This window comes from Calonectris borealis, chromosome 15 (assembly GCF_964195595.1).
Source record: "Calonectris borealis chromosome 15, bCalBor7.hap1.2, whole genome shotgun sequence".
Classification (NCBI taxonomy): domain Eukaryota; kingdom Metazoa; phylum Chordata; class Aves; order Procellariiformes; family Procellariidae; genus Calonectris; species Calonectris borealis.
Window position 1 is genome coordinate 14464820 of NC_134326.1, and position 16719 is coordinate 14481538.

Genomic DNA, 16719 nt, shown 5'->3' on the forward strand with positions numbered 1-16719 from the left:
CGGGCGGGGCTGCCGCGCTGACATCAGCGGCGGGGCGGCTCCGCCGGACGCGTCCTGCTTCCCCGCCCCCGGCGCATCGCCAGGCCGCCGGTCGGGGCCAAGCCGCAGCCCGCTCCTCGCTGCCGGCCGGAGCCGGTACGGGCCGGGCGCGGCCCCAGCGCGGATATGGGGGGCCGGGGTTGCTCGGCCGCCTCCCCCCGGCCTCGCAGGCCCGTGGGCCCGGGGCACTGTCCCCACCCACGCGCGCACTCGTAGTTCTCCGGGGCGGGAGCGGGCGGACCCTCACAGCCACCATCTTGGCTGGCGGCCGCCATCTTGGGTGGAGCCGCCGCCGGGCGACACGAGGGGACGGGAGGTGCCCGGGCGGGACTCACCCGCTGGCGGGCAGGTCGCCGCGGTGACAGGCAGCCCAACCCGCTCCCAAGGGGCTCTGGCCCACGTCCCCCCCCTCCCGCCGCGGCGCGCCTCGGGCTCCAGGCTCCCACTCGCGGGACCCGCTCCCAGAGCCAAAGGCAGTCACTCCTCCCCCACGCCCCCGGCCAGCTCCGGAAACGTCCGAGCGACTTTCGGCACACTTCGGAACTCTTCGTGCGCCCATCGGGAACACCCGAGAGCGGCGAGCCCCGTTGATGAGATTCGGACATTTCCGGAGAGGTCCGAGAGCACTTCGGCTTTCTACGGAACGCGGTCGAGCATTTCCGGTTGCAGACGATAAACGGCCATTGGCTTCATTGCAGCACCTCGCGCGCGCGCGCCCTGGAGCCGGGGCGGAAGTGCGGGTGGGAAACGTCAGTTCCGGAGAGTGACGGAGCGGCGGGTCAGAGGCGGCAGCAAAATGGCGGCGCCTGAGGAGCGGGAGCTGACGGCGGAGCAGACCGAGAAGCTGCTGCAGTTCCAGGTGCCGCGTCGGGGCGGCCCGTGCCGGCCGGCGGGAGCGGAGGAGGCGGCGCGCGGGGACGGAACGGGCTGGGCTGGGCCCGCCCCGCCGGCTCTGGGGTCCATTTCGGCCTGCGCCGGGCCGGGGGGTACGGGGCTCACTGAGAGCCGGGGTAGGCCTCACCTGGAGCGGGCCCGGCGGTGCGGGGGTGTCGGGCTGGGCCTGAGTGGGGGGCGAGAGGAGAGAGTCCCGTGGTCCCGGTCCTGGCGGGGGCGAGTGAAGCACCTCTGTGGGTCTTGGGCTCCCCGGGCTTCGGGCTCTCGCGGGCTGGGGCCTCGCTGAGGGGCCGGCCGGTGCTATGCGTGCCTCGAGCACTTCATTAGGAATGGTGTTCTGTCATCGCTAACTGGGGAGGCAGGAAGTGAGTGCTGAATAAACCCCATTACCTCCGTACGGGAAAACCTTCTCGGTAAGTCCCGGCCATTTTAATTAGGTAGTCTGAAAAATTCCCTTTCTTGTTGTTAGCGGTGAATGGAAGAACCTTTCCTGGCGTCTTGGGAGGGTTAGCCAGTGGGTTTCTGTGGAATGTGGTTTCTCAGAAAATTATTTCTAACCCTCACTGTTTGGTAATGCCTACTGGGGGGAGGCCACTGGGGATTGTAGTGATCTAATCTTGCTGTCTGCTGCATAGCATGGGCTGGGTTGCTTAACCTTTGGTTTGCCAGGGCCTTGGGGCTGTGCAGCAGTTGAATAATTAAAAAAAACAATCTGCAGGTGTGGTTTGTTGGGGAGAAAGCAGTGCTGTGGAGTTGAAATACTTAGGGCTGCTCAGTGAGAAGTAATTAAACATGCTGGCCAATGAAAATTATCTTCAGGTGTCTTGGGTTTGTTTCTGAATTGCAGGGCATCATGTGGTGTTCCTTGGATTGCAGAGTTCTTTTACAAATACAGTATTTTCTTTCAGGAGTGTTTTGTCTGATTTTGTTGCTTCATATTCATTTTTTTAAGACTGTGCTTTGCATTTTTTGGTGTGATGTAACTGTAGAATTATAGGGCTAAAGGGACTTCAGAGGCATCCAGCCCTGCCTTCTACAGCTGAGATAGGTGCAGGTGTTCCTCATTGTTCCAGACAGATATTTGCCAAGCCTTTACCTCTGAGCCGGGAGGATTCAACAACCTCCTGGTGTAATTAATGTACTGCAGTGTTTCTTGAGGAAAACTAGCTAAGAGGAAACTTTTTTAGAGATATCCCCTCTAAATCTTTCCTGCAAATTAAACTGGTTGAGCAATCTTAACTCACAGACAAAGCAGGCAGAGCAATGTTAACAGTTGCTTTCCCAATGCTACCATTTCCCTGGTAAGTATATGAGGTTTAAGCCATTGCCTTATGCTGCACATATATATGTGCAAAAGCTGTCCTCCAGCTACCAGTCTCTTGCTGTAAGATATTGTAGTACTTACATATCTACTGAATCTGGACAGATATGACCAGCTGCACTCATCAGTGTCCCTGTTGCTATTTTCAAAACCCTGTGGGCAGCTGTGAAACTAAAGAATCCTGTTTCCTAATGCTACCTGATGTTGCCATGGACAGCAGGCTGAGGGCTGGAGGGGGAGGAGAAGGAGTCAGAAGGAGGGGTTCAGGTTTTAGTCTAGCTTCCTGTTAAGCCCTGGTGTGAAGTGGAGGGAAATGCTCCTAGACTATATAGGGGAGAAATTTTTCAGTTAGAAGACAGCTACTGTCCAGAGCCTGATGCGAAAGCTGTAGTCCAGAAGGCTTCGATACCAGGATCCTCTCATTCTTCTGTCCCCTGGGGTATATGGGATTTTCACTAGGGCTGGGCTAGTGACAGACTTCACTAGTGAGTCCTTCTCCTTTGGTACTTCACACCTGGCTGAAAGGGGCTCAGGTGTGTGGTCCTGCTTGTTTCTTTGAAATGAAATAGAGTAAATCAGTCCACCTGGAAAAGACTTTTTTCCTGTTTCCTTTAGCTGGGCTCTGTTAAATAGCATTTGCTGTTTGGATAGGATGGCTAAGTCTCACTAAAATCATTTGTACATTGCTATTGCTGCAAAACACTGGTAGTAAACCTTTCAGGGATTCCTGCTGTCTTCACAGGGAACACTTACATGTTTTCAAAGATAACTTTACAGTTTTGTTGTGATGTGCTCTCATAAGTAATTTGTACAATATTCTGTGGTGGCAGAGCATTGTACTTCCACAGAAGGCGGCATGCCACTGCAATATGAATAAAGCAGGAGAGCGGACTGGGAAAGAAGGGAGTGGGGATAACAAAGATGAGGTAAGCAATAGCAGAAGGCTCTCTGTAGTGTTACAGTTAAATGGAGAGCCAGAAGCATTGAGTGAGCTGTAGACTGCCATTCACGCAGCAAACAGCTGTTCTGGGTGAAGATGCTGTTGTCCTACACTGTTTATCCTCCTTCTGCTGGAAATTGCTCCTTCCAAAGTAGAGAGGTGAATGCCTGCTGTCCTGTTTGTGGCCCAAGCTGTTGAGGTTACAGTTCAAATACATGCTTTGCATTAATTCCACTGATGTTTGCTTGATGTGTTTTGGTAGTGCTCATATAAACAGCTCTGCTGGCAGAATGGTGAAAGTAGCAGCTCCCTTCCTACCGACAGGGCTGGAATAGGACAGTTGTCTGCCACCCTTTTATGGCAGGTTAATGGAGTAAAAAAAAAGTACCAATATGGAGAGATAATTGGGATAAACTTGAAATAAAAATAACAAAGCATTCTTGCATGCTTTCAGCCTCCCATTTACTGCCGAAGCATTGGCTAATGTAAAGGAATAAAAGCATCTAAATTTTTCATCTGCCAAGACTTGGCTGTCTTGACATCTGTAGAGAGAAATTTGATGTGAACAGCTTAAGAAAGCTGTGGAGATACAGTTCCATTTGGGAGATGGAAGCAATGGCAGAGCAGCTTTTGTAGGATCTTGTTATTGATCTGTGCCCATTACACTTGGGCTGATGTCTAATGTTATAATATGCTAATGTAAAATAATGGAGTGTTATTCGCAAAGGAAGAAGTTAGCACTCACGATAACATCTCTGACTTCAACTGGGGAAAACAAAATGCTCAGGACTGAAAACGTCTCTAATTTAAAGAGGAAGGAGGAAACAAGAAACTCCAGGCATCTTTCCTACTCAGTGTATTGCGTATTGATCAAAACCCTCATAAAGGCATTTGCTGTAATACGCAAAAATTCTCTTGGTAAAGGCTTTTTTGCTGCTTGAAGTCAGATGTTCTTTACCCTTGGAAACATAATTCTCTGGAATTTGGCAGTGGGTTGGGAATTAAGAGCAGTGCCAGTTACAGTCCTGTGGATTTGCATCTCTTATGCTGTGTTTCAACATACGAGTGTATCTGTGGAGGGAACAGTTTCGTAAGTCCAGTTTACAACCTTTGTCCACTTGGGTATTCCTTCTGCCTTTGAAGTGTGGAATTGCACTTTCCACTACTTCAGTATTGAGAAGATTTTAGCATTCTGAGCAGTCTCAAAGGTGAGGGATGCAAATAATTATATCCAGCAGCAGCTTCAGTATATTTTAGGGTAGCACTCTACTTTGAGTGGTGTTTGAGAAGGCAATGTTGAACTTTCCTGGCATTTGTGGTACTTAATATTTTGTTTTCTAAATATTATCTGCTGTCTTGAGCTTCGATCCACATTTAGTTGAAGGTTTGAGGGTGCTAGTTTAATGGGATTACTTTTAACTACAGGGAGCCTTATCTTTTTATTACTTACTATGTCTGTGTAAGATACATACGCTCTTTGAGGCAGCTAATGAGAGACTACCATGAGTAGGAAACTAGCAGCTAGTGACTGATTTGAAGATACTGTTTGTTTTCTTAGCCTTAACAATAGTAAGAACACGCTCGTTTGTCTGGCATGTGAATAACGCAGTTTGCAGCTAGCCACGAGAGTCACCAGAAACACTATAACTGGTGCAGTGGAAATGATGTGTTGTTTCAAGCTTCTAACCTGTTTCTGTGACTAAGGTGAAGCAGTGGCCGTAGAAGGTACTGAGATAACAGTATAAATGGTTGTTGGGGGTGATAACGAACAGTATCGGTGTTTACCAGCAAGTGTTGCCTAAACTGACAGTTGAACTGTCTTCCTGCAGTTCCTTACATTGAGTGCAAGTTGTTCTGAACCCATACATGTTTTCCAGAACGTCCTGGAACTGTAGTGTGTCTGTCTTGTGGAGCATGTTAAAGTAACATTCAAAAAGGTGTTCGGTTTTAAAAGCTGCCTTTACACAGGCAATTTTTTTTTCCTGCAATGTTTAATTGTGCAGCTTCGTTGATCAAATCATTGGTCACTTCTGTTTTGTGTTGAGAGCAACTGTATTAAGATGCTAAGAAAAAAAAAATGTAGCTTCACCTCCATGGAGAAATGCTGTTGTAGAAGACAGATCTGACCAACAGCGTTCCTGATGGTCAGGAAGGGGTGAAGTTAGCTGGCCTGTGGTCTGTCTCTGTGGAGCTCAGTAGGTCTTGCAAATGCTGCAGTGATTCAGTGCTCATTAAATGTTTGTTGATAGTTCTGCATAGCTGTTACTTTGGTGCTGCTTTCTGACCTAAAACTGCTAAAGCATTTTGCGTAATTTTAAAAGGAGGGAATGTTCAGTCATGAAGCCCTGTTATTAGTGCTGAGCGATAATCCAGACATTTAGAGACAAAAGTGTGAATGAGTTTCTGAATCTTGTAAACTTTGCAAACACCAGCAGAATTTCCAGGGTGTTAAGGAATGGTGATCAGAAGACTTATAAGGCTTTGAAATACACACGTTGTGACTCCATTGTAAAATCAAATGAGTAAATTGAAGGTGCCTTTTAAGATGTCCTTCTAAAAGGACAATGGAGTGCCTTCTGTAGGAGTTTGGGGTAAAAAAAGATCAGAATACAAAACCTAAATTTTACACAGTGAAGCGTATCTTTAAAGAAAGATATTTAAACTAAAACACTAAATTGTGAAACTTGAGTGATAAACAAGTGGCAGCAACAGCTGAGTTCCCCGAGCTTCATTTCTTCTATGAAATTCACTTCTGTAGTGCTCCCTTGCAAGGCTTGCTGCAGACTTATTTTTTTAATAAATATTTATACATCACTGGGCAGTGACTTGAAGTGCTTTTTTCTGAGCGACTGCAATCACATAGTTAATGTCAGCAGTGCTTTGAACGCTCTGGTTCTGTACAGCAGAATGAAACAATGATTTTTGCCCAGTATATTGGGGAGAAGGTAGCAATCTGTGGAGACTTCATGAGAAAGAGCCAAGAAATGCTGAAAAGTTTGAACTGAGCCCAGAGATTGAATAGGGCATTTGTCCACAGTGTGACTCGGGTGGAAATAGCTTGTGGAGTGTATGAATGGGGGCAGGGAAGGGAATAGATGCACCATCCTTCTCCAGTAAAAAAAACCCAACTCAGTGCATTCTTAAATGGTCGGCTTGTCAAGACTGTGTCAGGGGCTCTTAAACGAAGCAAGAAATGGGGGAGAAGACAAGCAGAATTAAGTAGGATTGCTAACAATGAATTGGATCACAAGGTGTAATAGAAACTGCGCGCAAGGATTTATATCAAGTCACTGCTCTGTGTTCACAATCATCATAGGCTGCCTCCTGCAGAAGAGCTATGCTCTGCGGTATACGGACACAGGGAGCAAAAGTTTCCTGCTCTTTGCCAAACTCCTGCATGGCTGAGATCTTCTCAGGTGCTGCAGAGAAGAGTGCGTGGAACCGGCAGGCAGAGGACAGGCAAGGCTCTTGTGCAGTTCAGCTCCCACAACCTCCGTAGGTCAGCAGGCTCCACCTGTCACAGTGTGTAGCAGTCCGGTGGGAAAGCAGCCTGTTTCGCTTCTCAGCTCAGTCCCTGAGCCACCGAGGGAGGGGCACCCTCTGTAGTGTTAGACCAGCTGGCCGGGGAGGTGTCTGGAGAGAAAGCCACCAGGTGAGAACATGAAACATTGAGAATCTGTGGAGTGCTCCTGTCAAGAATGACCTTGCTGAAGAAATAGTCATATTTCAACAGTCTCCTTATATCATAGCACATTTTTATGTTGAATTTGTTACACTGCTTGTGACAATTATTGTCATTGCTTCTGCCATCTTGGATCCAAGCTAAATAATCGTTTCTGAAAGTATAACTGTTTTCTTGGCTTTCTGTAGCCCAGTTATAAAAAAAACCTTTTTACTCCTTTTAATTTTAAAATAACAGTAGTTTCCTTCAAAATTGCCAGCATTGTTAATGGTGTCACGTGTAATGATCTTTCACTGACTGATTCAAAGGATTGTTAAAAGGGTAGCAGCAGCACATTTGGAAAAGCTTTATGCTTTCCTGTGAAAGTGCGTGCTTCGGCTCTGTGATGATAGGTGTGGTATACAACCCTGAAATGTCTGTTCAGACACCTTCCAGTGCGTGGTGTGGGGAGAGATGTGTTTCTGTGGCACAGTGACAGGGATGTTCAGCAGAGATTTGTCTCCGTCCAAGAGGTGCTGATGTGGCTTCCTGTAATAACAATACTGTTGTTTGATCTCTTGTGCAGAACTTCTGATTGGCACGGGGTTAAAATATGCCTTCCCAAACACTGATGTGAGAGCCCAGTGGCTTTGAAGTCTGCTGACGTGTTTGGACTATGTTTTCTATTTTCAGTCCTGTCTCTGTTGGACTGGATTGGTTTTTTTGCTATAGAATCCCCCGTGATGCTGGAAAACACTACTTTCATTAGCGCCTGGTTCATTTTGGTTTTAGTCTCTGTTTATGCGTGCAGTGAATGAAGTAATGGTCATCTTGGGTTTTCAGAAATGCTTTGCCTGTCTTTTAAATTGATGCCTTCAAGTGACGTTTGAGGGCATTGGTCTGGCATATCTTTCCAGAGTGAAACTTGTGAGCAATATTATGTTAGACACTTGACGGGGCTGAATGCAGTTGTAGTAGCAGACCTTGGGCACTGCTGAGAATTGGCTAATGCTGGAAGAGTGCAAAGGCCTGTTTGAGGTCTCCTGTGTGTTTACGGATTTGGGTTGGCTCAGGTTGCTCTGCTCTTAAACTCTAGAGAGCACAGCACTTTAAAAAGAGAGTATTGTGGTAATGTGTTGCAGTAACTCCTGCCTGTGCTCACATGTTGCAAGGAACAGTAAAAATACAGCACTTCCCTGGCACTCATCTGCTTTTATTCTCCTCCTTTAGGACTTGACCGGCATAGAGTCCATGGACCAATGTCGTCACACATTGGAGCAGCACAACTGGAACATAGAGGTACCACTTGCAAATAAGACTTATAACGGTTTCCAAGTACCTGGATTAAACGGAGTACTCTGTGGGGAGGGGGAGGCCCTACCAGTAAGATTTAATCTGTCAACCCCTGAATTTAGCTCTTTATAACAGTATCTTGATACATCTGGAGAGCTGGTTTCAGAAGTACACAGCAGAGTTGTTACGGCTGTGAACAACCACTGGACTGGCACATTGTGTAACTTCCCGTAGTGGCTGTGGTGCAGGCTACCATGGAGAAGGCTTTCCCTACAGAAAGTAGTATTGGTGGTTATGGTTTCTAATGAGTTGTGCTTATCCAGTGCTCTGGGGCTGTGGACAAATCGTACCTCCTGTTAGTGTCCAAAGTATAAAAAAGATATTTTCAGCCATCCTTAAATGTCTGAAACCTCTCTTTGCTCTTTCTTGTGTCAAAGGCAGCTGTACAGGACCGACTGAATGAGCAAGAGGGTGTCCCAAGTGTCTTTAATCCTCCTCCATCGCGGCCATTGCAGGTCAATACAGCCGACCACAGGATCTACAGCTACGTTGTCTCAAGGCCACAGCCAAGGGCAAGTTATCTTACAGTGGATTTTGTCCTGCTTCTTGGGTGACTCTGTGAACAACAGAACTTGCAAGCAGGGAAAGGAATTGTTTTCTTTGTATGCTGTTATCTCTAAGTATTTTATCTTCTGAAAACAAAATGTAGAGCTATTCCTTCAGCCTCTATTACTACTGTGGATATTTTCTCCATGGTGTGATTCACAGTATGAGACGACCTTCTTTGTGTCATAGAATGTCTTGCTGTGGGCGTAGTAAAGCTTTTTGATCAGTTCAGTTGGAACAAAGGACTGTCCCCTCCTTATGGCAGAGTGATAATATTTTTTTTCTTTTTAGAGCCCCCCTAAAACGTATATTAACTTGAATACAGTATCAATTACTTGCATTAATGTTTCACAAACAAATTTGCATGAGCACCTGTAAGGCTCGGTGTGGTTAACCCCTTTGTACACTTAAGAAAATTAGCACAGAGCAAGAGCATTGCTGCTTGAATAGTCAGTGACGCTGGTTTTCAGACGTGAACCATTTTAGTCACTTAAATTTGATTTGACGTGTCCGAAGCCATGAAATATTGCTCAGTTTTTTTGCAATGGTTAGAGCACTGATACTCCCATGTGTGCCTGCGTGCTTGATGCTGGTGGACACTTTGCTTTAGCAGGCCTGTTCTGCAGTGGAGACTGTTCTGATTCTTTGTTTGTAATTGCAGGGCCTGTTAGGATGGGGTTACTACTTCATAATGCTTCCATTCCGATTTACCTATTACACATTACTTGATATATTTAGGTAAGTACTTTTTTGTCCTGACTCATGTATTGACTGCATCAAGGCACACTCTAGCTTAGATTTGGCTGTACCTCTGTCACTTGGATCTTTAAGTCTAATGGCAGATTTTCCATTTATTTGCTCAACTGGCTTTATCTGTAGCCTGGTAACGGTCCTACACTGTTTAGTAAGAAATAAATCTTATTGCAGAGAAAATGAGCATCTTGCTGCTCTGTAAATGAAATATTTAATTGGAGTTCTAACTCCACGTGGCTTTACAGTTTGAGTGCCACGCAAAGGCAAAACAACGTAAAACTGTCCGGTATTCTTGGACAAACAACTTGGCCAGAGTCACGTCCCATTGGGCTGGGCTGCCAGTTAACCTGCCCTAATCCCTGTATGTTACTTGGCAAAACCCAAACTGTAAACACCTCTGCTTTTTCCCCTCTGGTGTCTGTTGCCTCTTCTCCCTTTACTGCCCCGAACAGCTAGTTCATCTTATGTCCTTAGAACATTGATAGAGAGAAAAGGGAATGTTGAAAGGTGGTAAATATCCAGCAGTCCTGCCATCTGCATTGTTTTGGCAGTTTGTATTACTTTGTATTACTTTTTTTTTCGCCCTTAAAGACTCTTCCAAAGTTCAGTGTAACTTCTACACATCAATAGGACTAAACAACATTGATATCTGCCTTGCAGTTAAGATTTTTCAGCTTCAGAGGAATGACTGTTTCTTCTATCTTCATTGGACTCCTAGTGTAATGTTCTCTTTCTGCAGCTCTTTGCACTCCGGAATTGTTAGCCTTGGAATAGCAGAAATGCAGTTTTCAAAGTTATCTGGACAAAACTGTGTAGCTTTTAACAGCCTGTCTTTGACTAAATTCCTCAAACCTCATACTGTTGGTGTGGCTTATGCCTGATGCTTCAGAGGAAGTCGAAACTGTTAATCACACAGAATTCAGATACTTTCTGATGCCTGGCATGAGATAATATTTGACTGGGGGTTTCTGTAGCAATGGTATTGGTTTGGAGCAGGTGGCAGTTTAGTGATTATAAATGTTCAAGGGTCTCAGCTGTGACTTTTTTTCCTCCGTATGAATACCAGTGACTGTCTGTGGAAAAGAAAACCTGTTCTTCAGAAAGTCAGTAAGCTGAATTTCCAGTGTCCTTTGCTTCCTTCCTAGGTTTGCTCTGCGTTTTATACGCCCTGATCCTCGTAGTCGGGTCACTGACCCAGTGGGTGATATTATTTCGTTTATTCATATGTTTGAGGAAAAATATGGGAGGATACACCCTGTCTTCTACCAGGGAACTTACAGCCAGGTCAGTGTCACATGTTGGTGCATAGATCCTGGGGATATGAAGAGTGGGGATTTTGCCAGACGGTATCAGGGCCTACATGGCAAAATCGCTTTTCATCTAAAAGCCCAGCGTTTGTCCCCAAAGTCTCTAACAGGGTAATGGAGAGCTAGTGAACAAGTGTATTGGAAAACCAGTATCTGCCAGGCTTGATGACGTGCCAAGCCTGCAGAGTTGGAAAGCAAAGCTGCTCTGACTGTTCCTCAACCGTCTGTATGGCTCTGTAGCCAACAGCTATTCTTTGTAATCCTGCCTTTGTTTTTATAAACTCATGTGGTATGCCAGAGTCTGTCCTTCTGTTCACCAAATTGGGATTGACTGCCTGGGCTTGTATTATAATGCAACTCCAGAACTTGGTGCAGGACCTCAAAATTGAGAGAGGGAACCCCTGAAGAAATTACGGGAGGTGAGAGTTCCACATGTTAGATCTGGGCTGATGGTGCTCTCTGTAAAAGAGGGATGTCCCAATGGGTACTGCCTCTTCTGCAGCTTCTCTCAGACTAGCCAAGGGAAGGGCCTCCTGCAGTGCGTCCCAGCAGACAGTTGGATCAGCACTGCTTCCCAAGTGCCAGAGAAGGATGTGGAGTCTGTATCTGCTCCACGCTGCACAGCGATGGAGCTCGCTGCCTCAGCAGCTCTTCTAGGCCCCTCTGTCTTGTCTGGAATCCAAACTTAAATAACCACGGAATGGTTAGGCTACCAAAACTCAGTGCCAGTAAAACAGGGAGCCTATTGTGCACTTACCCTGTGGTCTTGTTAAGAAATGCTCTTGGGTGGGTGGAATCCAGAGACTGTAGATGCAAAAAGGTTTTTTGTTGTTTTGTTTGGTGGTTGTTTTGTTGGGGCCTGCAGCATTATTGAGTTATCTTTTTTTAGTAGTGTTTTCATTTGATGTGGTCTGAAGACTGTGTCCTGTACAGGCTAGAGTGGAAAGCTCAGCCATGGCTGCTGTGAGTCTGAGGGATGAAGGAGGGCTCTTCACTGCCAGCTGAGCCTGGCGGGGCGGTGGGGGGTGTCAATCTGCGCAGCTGCCTGCCTGGCTTCGCTCTGAGTTCAGGTTCTCCAAAGCCACATCCTGAAAGGAGTGTGAAAGAACAGCATTGTAGCCCCCTTAAATGAGGGTTTAGTCAGAAGGTCCAACAGGTTCATCCTCTGCTGCTGCTTCATTAAAACCGCACTAGTGGCAGAGTAATGGCCTGGGTAAATATTGCTGAGCTGTGTCACACAAGTCTTGTGGGTGCCGCTTTCCCCTTGCCTAGAGACCCTGTAACTTTGCTTCCTCTGCTCTTATGCCAAGGCACTGAATGATGCCAAGCGGGAGCTGCGCTTCCTGTTGGTTTATCTTCATGGAGATGACCACCAAGACACAGATGAATTCTGCCGGTAGGTAGGAGAGTTTTCCAAATAGTTATCTTTGCACTTTAAATGCAGCTTCATTCACACGATCTCTTCTCATCCCATAGCAATACACTGTGCGTACCCGAGGTGATCACCCTCATAAACACTAGAATGCTCTTCTGGGCTTGCTCAACCAATAAACCAGAGGGATACAGAGGTGAGTGTGTCCCTCCTGGGCTTTACCTATCCCCTCCTGTCTCTGGAACAAGCCAAATGCACTTTGACAAGTTTATGTGTGTGAAACACACTGTTGGTTTTTGTGCAAGCAGAGTAGAGATTTCAGGATTGCATGGGGAAATATGTGTTGGTTTCCATGTGATATCTCAGAGGGCCTGTTTGGATGCCAGGGAATACCTTCTGCTCTTCACCTCCACTGTTCCGAATGTTCTGGGCAGTCCTAGTTGCGTCCTCTTTGTGGGCATTCAAGCTGCTTTCAGTGCCTTGTTAGTGGGAGTTGGGTGTGTGTTGAGGATTAAACTGAGTGCAGAAACAAGTATCTAACTAGCTGTGCCCTTAACACTGGCTCATATTACACCTGAGGCCAGGAGTGACTTGTTAGGTGCGTTCTTTCCCTTTGTGAGACAGTCATCTTTACTCCACACCCAGTCTCTCTGTCTCCTCGAAAGTCCACAATGAGGTCCTTTTAAATACTGTCTTTCCAGAGCTGTTGATACCTGGCCTGCCAGCATTTTGGTAGGGTTTTGTTGCAAATGGAGCCTTTTCCCAAAGTTCTACATGCTTCCTGTGTTGCGTCTGACCCTTCCTGTTTCATGGCAGGAGAGGCCAGAAGTTCTGGTACTAAATCTGGGTCATTCTTGGCTTCATAATTCAGCTACCAGCTATCAACACCTTGAAAGAATGGCTTTCTAAAGAGATGTTCTTTTACTTATTGCTCTTTCATTGCTGCAATGCTTTGGAGTCACAGCTGAGAAAGCAGAGCTGGAAGGGATCGTGGCCTTTCATTTAATCCACGGGGTGCTCTGATTTAGTTTGGAGGGCTCCATTGGTAATGATGGCTCCAAGTTGCGTGATGCGCCATGCAAGTTTTAAGGAGGAGGTGGTCAGCAGCCACGGGTGAACAGTAACTTAAAAGCTTCCCTGCCTCAAGACAGAGCCTGCTGCTGGCAGAAACAACCTAATTTTGTTTGGAAGTGTCCAGGATGAACACTCTGCCATCTTCCATGACAGTATCTTCCAGAGTCCAGCCATCCTTAATAATCTTAGCAAGTGTTTCCCTGTGCTTGATCTGTGTTTCTCTTCCTTTAAACCCAGGGCTTTTTGTCCCATTCTGAGTGGACATTCAAAGCAATTTACTTCCAACCTTTTTGGTTACTTGAAAGCTTGTTTTTTCCCCCGCAGTCTCTATGCTCCAAGCCACTTCCTCCCTTTCCTAATTTATAGGGTTTAGTTTGACAAAATGGAGCCTGAGGCCTTTTCTGCCTTGGAAGAGATAGTGGCTGTGGAAGCTGCTTTCCTAGGCCCTTGGGTGGAAAGCGTTTGTGCTGTACCCCTTGCTGACCCTTCTGGATGGGGCGGTTATGGTAATGTTTGTGCCTCTTTCCCAGTCTCCCAGGCTCTGCGAGAGAACACATACCCATTCCTGGCTGTGATTATGCTGAAGGATCGCAGAATGACGGTAGTTGGGCGGCTAGAAGGCCTCATCCAGGCTGATGACCTCATTAATCAACTGATGTTCATCATGGATGCCAACCAGACGTACCTGGTGTCTGAACGCTTGGAAAGGTATGACTGGACCTGAGTTCCAGTAATGCAGACCTTGTGGAGGCGGGCTCTGCTCTGCCCTCTTCCTCCTTCCAGACACCGTATGTAGGCAGGTAGCTCAGCATCTCCCACTCTGTAACACAGCCCTTGGGCTCTCCTCTTCCCAGTGGGATCATTGGTCCATAAATTCAGGCCACCCTATAGTCAGGGAGCTATATGTGTTGCCCGCACAGGTCCACTACCGAAAGATGGGTGTGAGTGCTCTACTGTTTTCTGCAGTTGGAGCACACCCTTAGCGTGCTGGAGCTTTGCAGGTAAAGCTTGGACAATAGCCAGCAGGAGCCACGTGGGAGCAAAAGCATTGCAGGCAGGAGGTGAGCTGGCATCTGCAGCCAGTCGGTGAGTGAGTGCTGCTGCTGCCTGGGCTGGCTGTCCTGAATTCTGACTGCGTTTTTGGGTAGTGCCTTGTGAGCACGAGCTCCAGTCCGTCATGACTCTGTAGGGGTTTGCAGGCTGTGTCCGAAGTAGGATGCCACCTTCTGGTCTTCCGTCTGCCCCGCCTCTGCCCCATGGTCTCTGTGCGGGACCCAGTAACATATTTTGATGCCTCTGGTTTCTGAAATGTGCAAGGAATTACCTGAAGCAGATAAAACTGTGAAGGGTCTCAAGTATGAGGCAGAAATCCTGGGCACTGCTTATGTGCTGTCTGTCCACTCTGTCAAGCTGCAGTGGGTGAGAAGTCTTTTGTGTTCAATTCATTTCCACTCAGCCTAGGGAAACAGTTTGTGTGCTAGGGACTGTGGAGACTTGGCTTGCCTTTTTGGAGCTCATTGTACTCTAAATGAGGCATTACCTGATGTCTGTGCTCCTACGAGTTTGAGGCTGTACCTGCGCCCTCGGGTCTGCCATCAGCCTGCCATGCCTTCACTTTAGGGCCTGCTAGCCCTGACCGCTCCCTGCTCACATTTGCAGGGAAGAGAGGAACCAAACCCAAGTTCTGAGGCAGCAGCAGGACGAGGCATATCTGGCATCCTTGCGTGCAGACCAGGAAAAGGAGCGCAAGAAGAAGGAGGAACGGGAGAGGAAGAAGAAGAAGGAGGAGGAAGTGCAGCAGCAAAAACTAGCAGAGGAGAGGCGGCGACAGGTGAGAGCAAACTGCTGAAGAGGCTGCTGTGCCCTGTCGCATGCTCGCATTGTGTAGGTGCGGTGCCTGCAGTAGGGCTTTCTTGTCATATTGGAGCTGCTTGTCTTGCTCAGGGCTTGAGCATCCTCCGAGCCTCCTGGAGCAGCTGTACTGCAAGGGACAAGCATAAAGGTCAGTTCAGTGCGTGCCCATTGCTCCTGCTCCCTCCTTACGTTGCAGACGCTGCAGGAGGAGAAGGAGCGGAAGTCCGAATGCCTTCCTCCTGAACCGCATCCCGATGACCCAGAGAGCGTTAAGATCATTTTCAAGCTGCCTAATGATTCCAGAGTGGAGCGGCGATTCCACTTCACACAGTCATTGACGGTGAGTTTGGGGCAGAGCTGATGGGCTTCCCAGAGTAAAAGAGGGTCAAGAGTTTCTCCAGGTGGCTCAGCAAAGCTTTGGTTCCATTGGACTTTGCCAAATGGTGACCTTTGCAGGCAGAGTTGTTCCTGGGTAAGGAGGGTGTCTTGGTGCCTGGTCCCACCAGCTTAGAAGAGAGAGATCAGAGAAGAAAAAAAAAATGGAAGAAACTTTTTCTTCTCCTGAAAAGCTGCGACTCTTGTTGCTCCCTATTGAATAAGAGTGTAGGAAGAGCCAGAAACAGTGTCTGGACTCCCCAAGTACTCTGTGACAAGTCCAGTTTCATGCATGCAAAGAAAATGGCTGTCTCGTGTCTACAATGCAGTGATGGTGCAAATTTGATAACCTTCCCCCCGTGAGGTGCCATGGATGCAGCCTAGCTGTGTCCTTGCTCCCCCAACTGGCAGTTATTTCTGTGCTTCTTTCCCAGGTGATCCATGACTTCTTGTTCTCCTTGAAAGAAAGCCCTGAAAAGTTCCAGATTGAGGCCAACTTCCCTCGCCGTGTCCTGCCCTGCCTCCCTACAGAGGAGTGGCCCAATCCACCCACGCTGCAGGAGGCCGGACTCAGCCACACGGAAGTCCTCTTTGTGCAGGACCTCACGGACGATTGACACTTTTCCAGAAGACACAAAATGGAAAGAGAAATTCATATTATTATTATAATACAATATTTTTTTTAAAAGACTGCATACAAACGAGGGATCAGAGACCACATCGCCTGTGCCAGCTGTGCTGTGTGTGTGCACTGGCGAGAAGTGTGTGCGCATCCTCACGCACCCATGTACACAGCCATCCCCTACACTTGGAGGGCAGAGAGGGAGGGGAGCTGGTGTTGCCCCTCCGCCCTCCCTGGGGAGGAACAGGAATGGCAGCTCTCGGTAATTATTGCTTTTATTGACAACAATAATAATAAAACCCCGACAACCTGACATCTTGTGAAGATTTGATACTCTGCTGCTCCTGACAGCCAGAAGACCGGGCACCTGAATGTGCTGGGAGTTGGGGGGGGGAGGGAAGGGCTGGGCAGAATCTCTTCAGCTTCCCTCTGTGTATAAATGTTTCTTTTAATATTTCTCTTGCTTTGTAATGACCAAAGGAGAATGGGGTTGACTATAGTATTAACTTTTTGATAAAGAGCTGGTTCAATTCTTACCCGTGTGGGGTCTTGCCCAGGGTTCTTAGCCTGCGTAGTGTAATAAACTCTGCCTCTAGCATGTCTGTGCC

General features: G+C 47.5%; 1 protein-coding gene across 1 annotated transcript; it reads left to right on the top strand.

Annotated features, from left to right (window-relative positions):
• The first annotated feature begins 108 nt into the window (after positions 1–108).
• Positions 109–16647, top strand: FAF2 (Fas associated factor family member 2). The gene is made up of 11 exons (XM_075164331.1): positions 109–898; positions 8086–8154; positions 8586–8720; positions 9416–9492; positions 10653–10791; positions 12125–12210; positions 12291–12382; positions 13791–13968; positions 14920–15091; positions 15311–15454; positions 15924–16647. The coding sequence occupies exons 1-11, from the start codon at positions 836–838 to the stop codon at positions 16104–16106; spliced, it is 1338 nt and encodes a 445-aa protein (XP_075020432.1). The 5' UTR covers positions 109–835; the 3' UTR covers positions 16107–16647.
• The last annotated feature ends 72 nt before the right edge of the window (positions 16648–16719 follow it).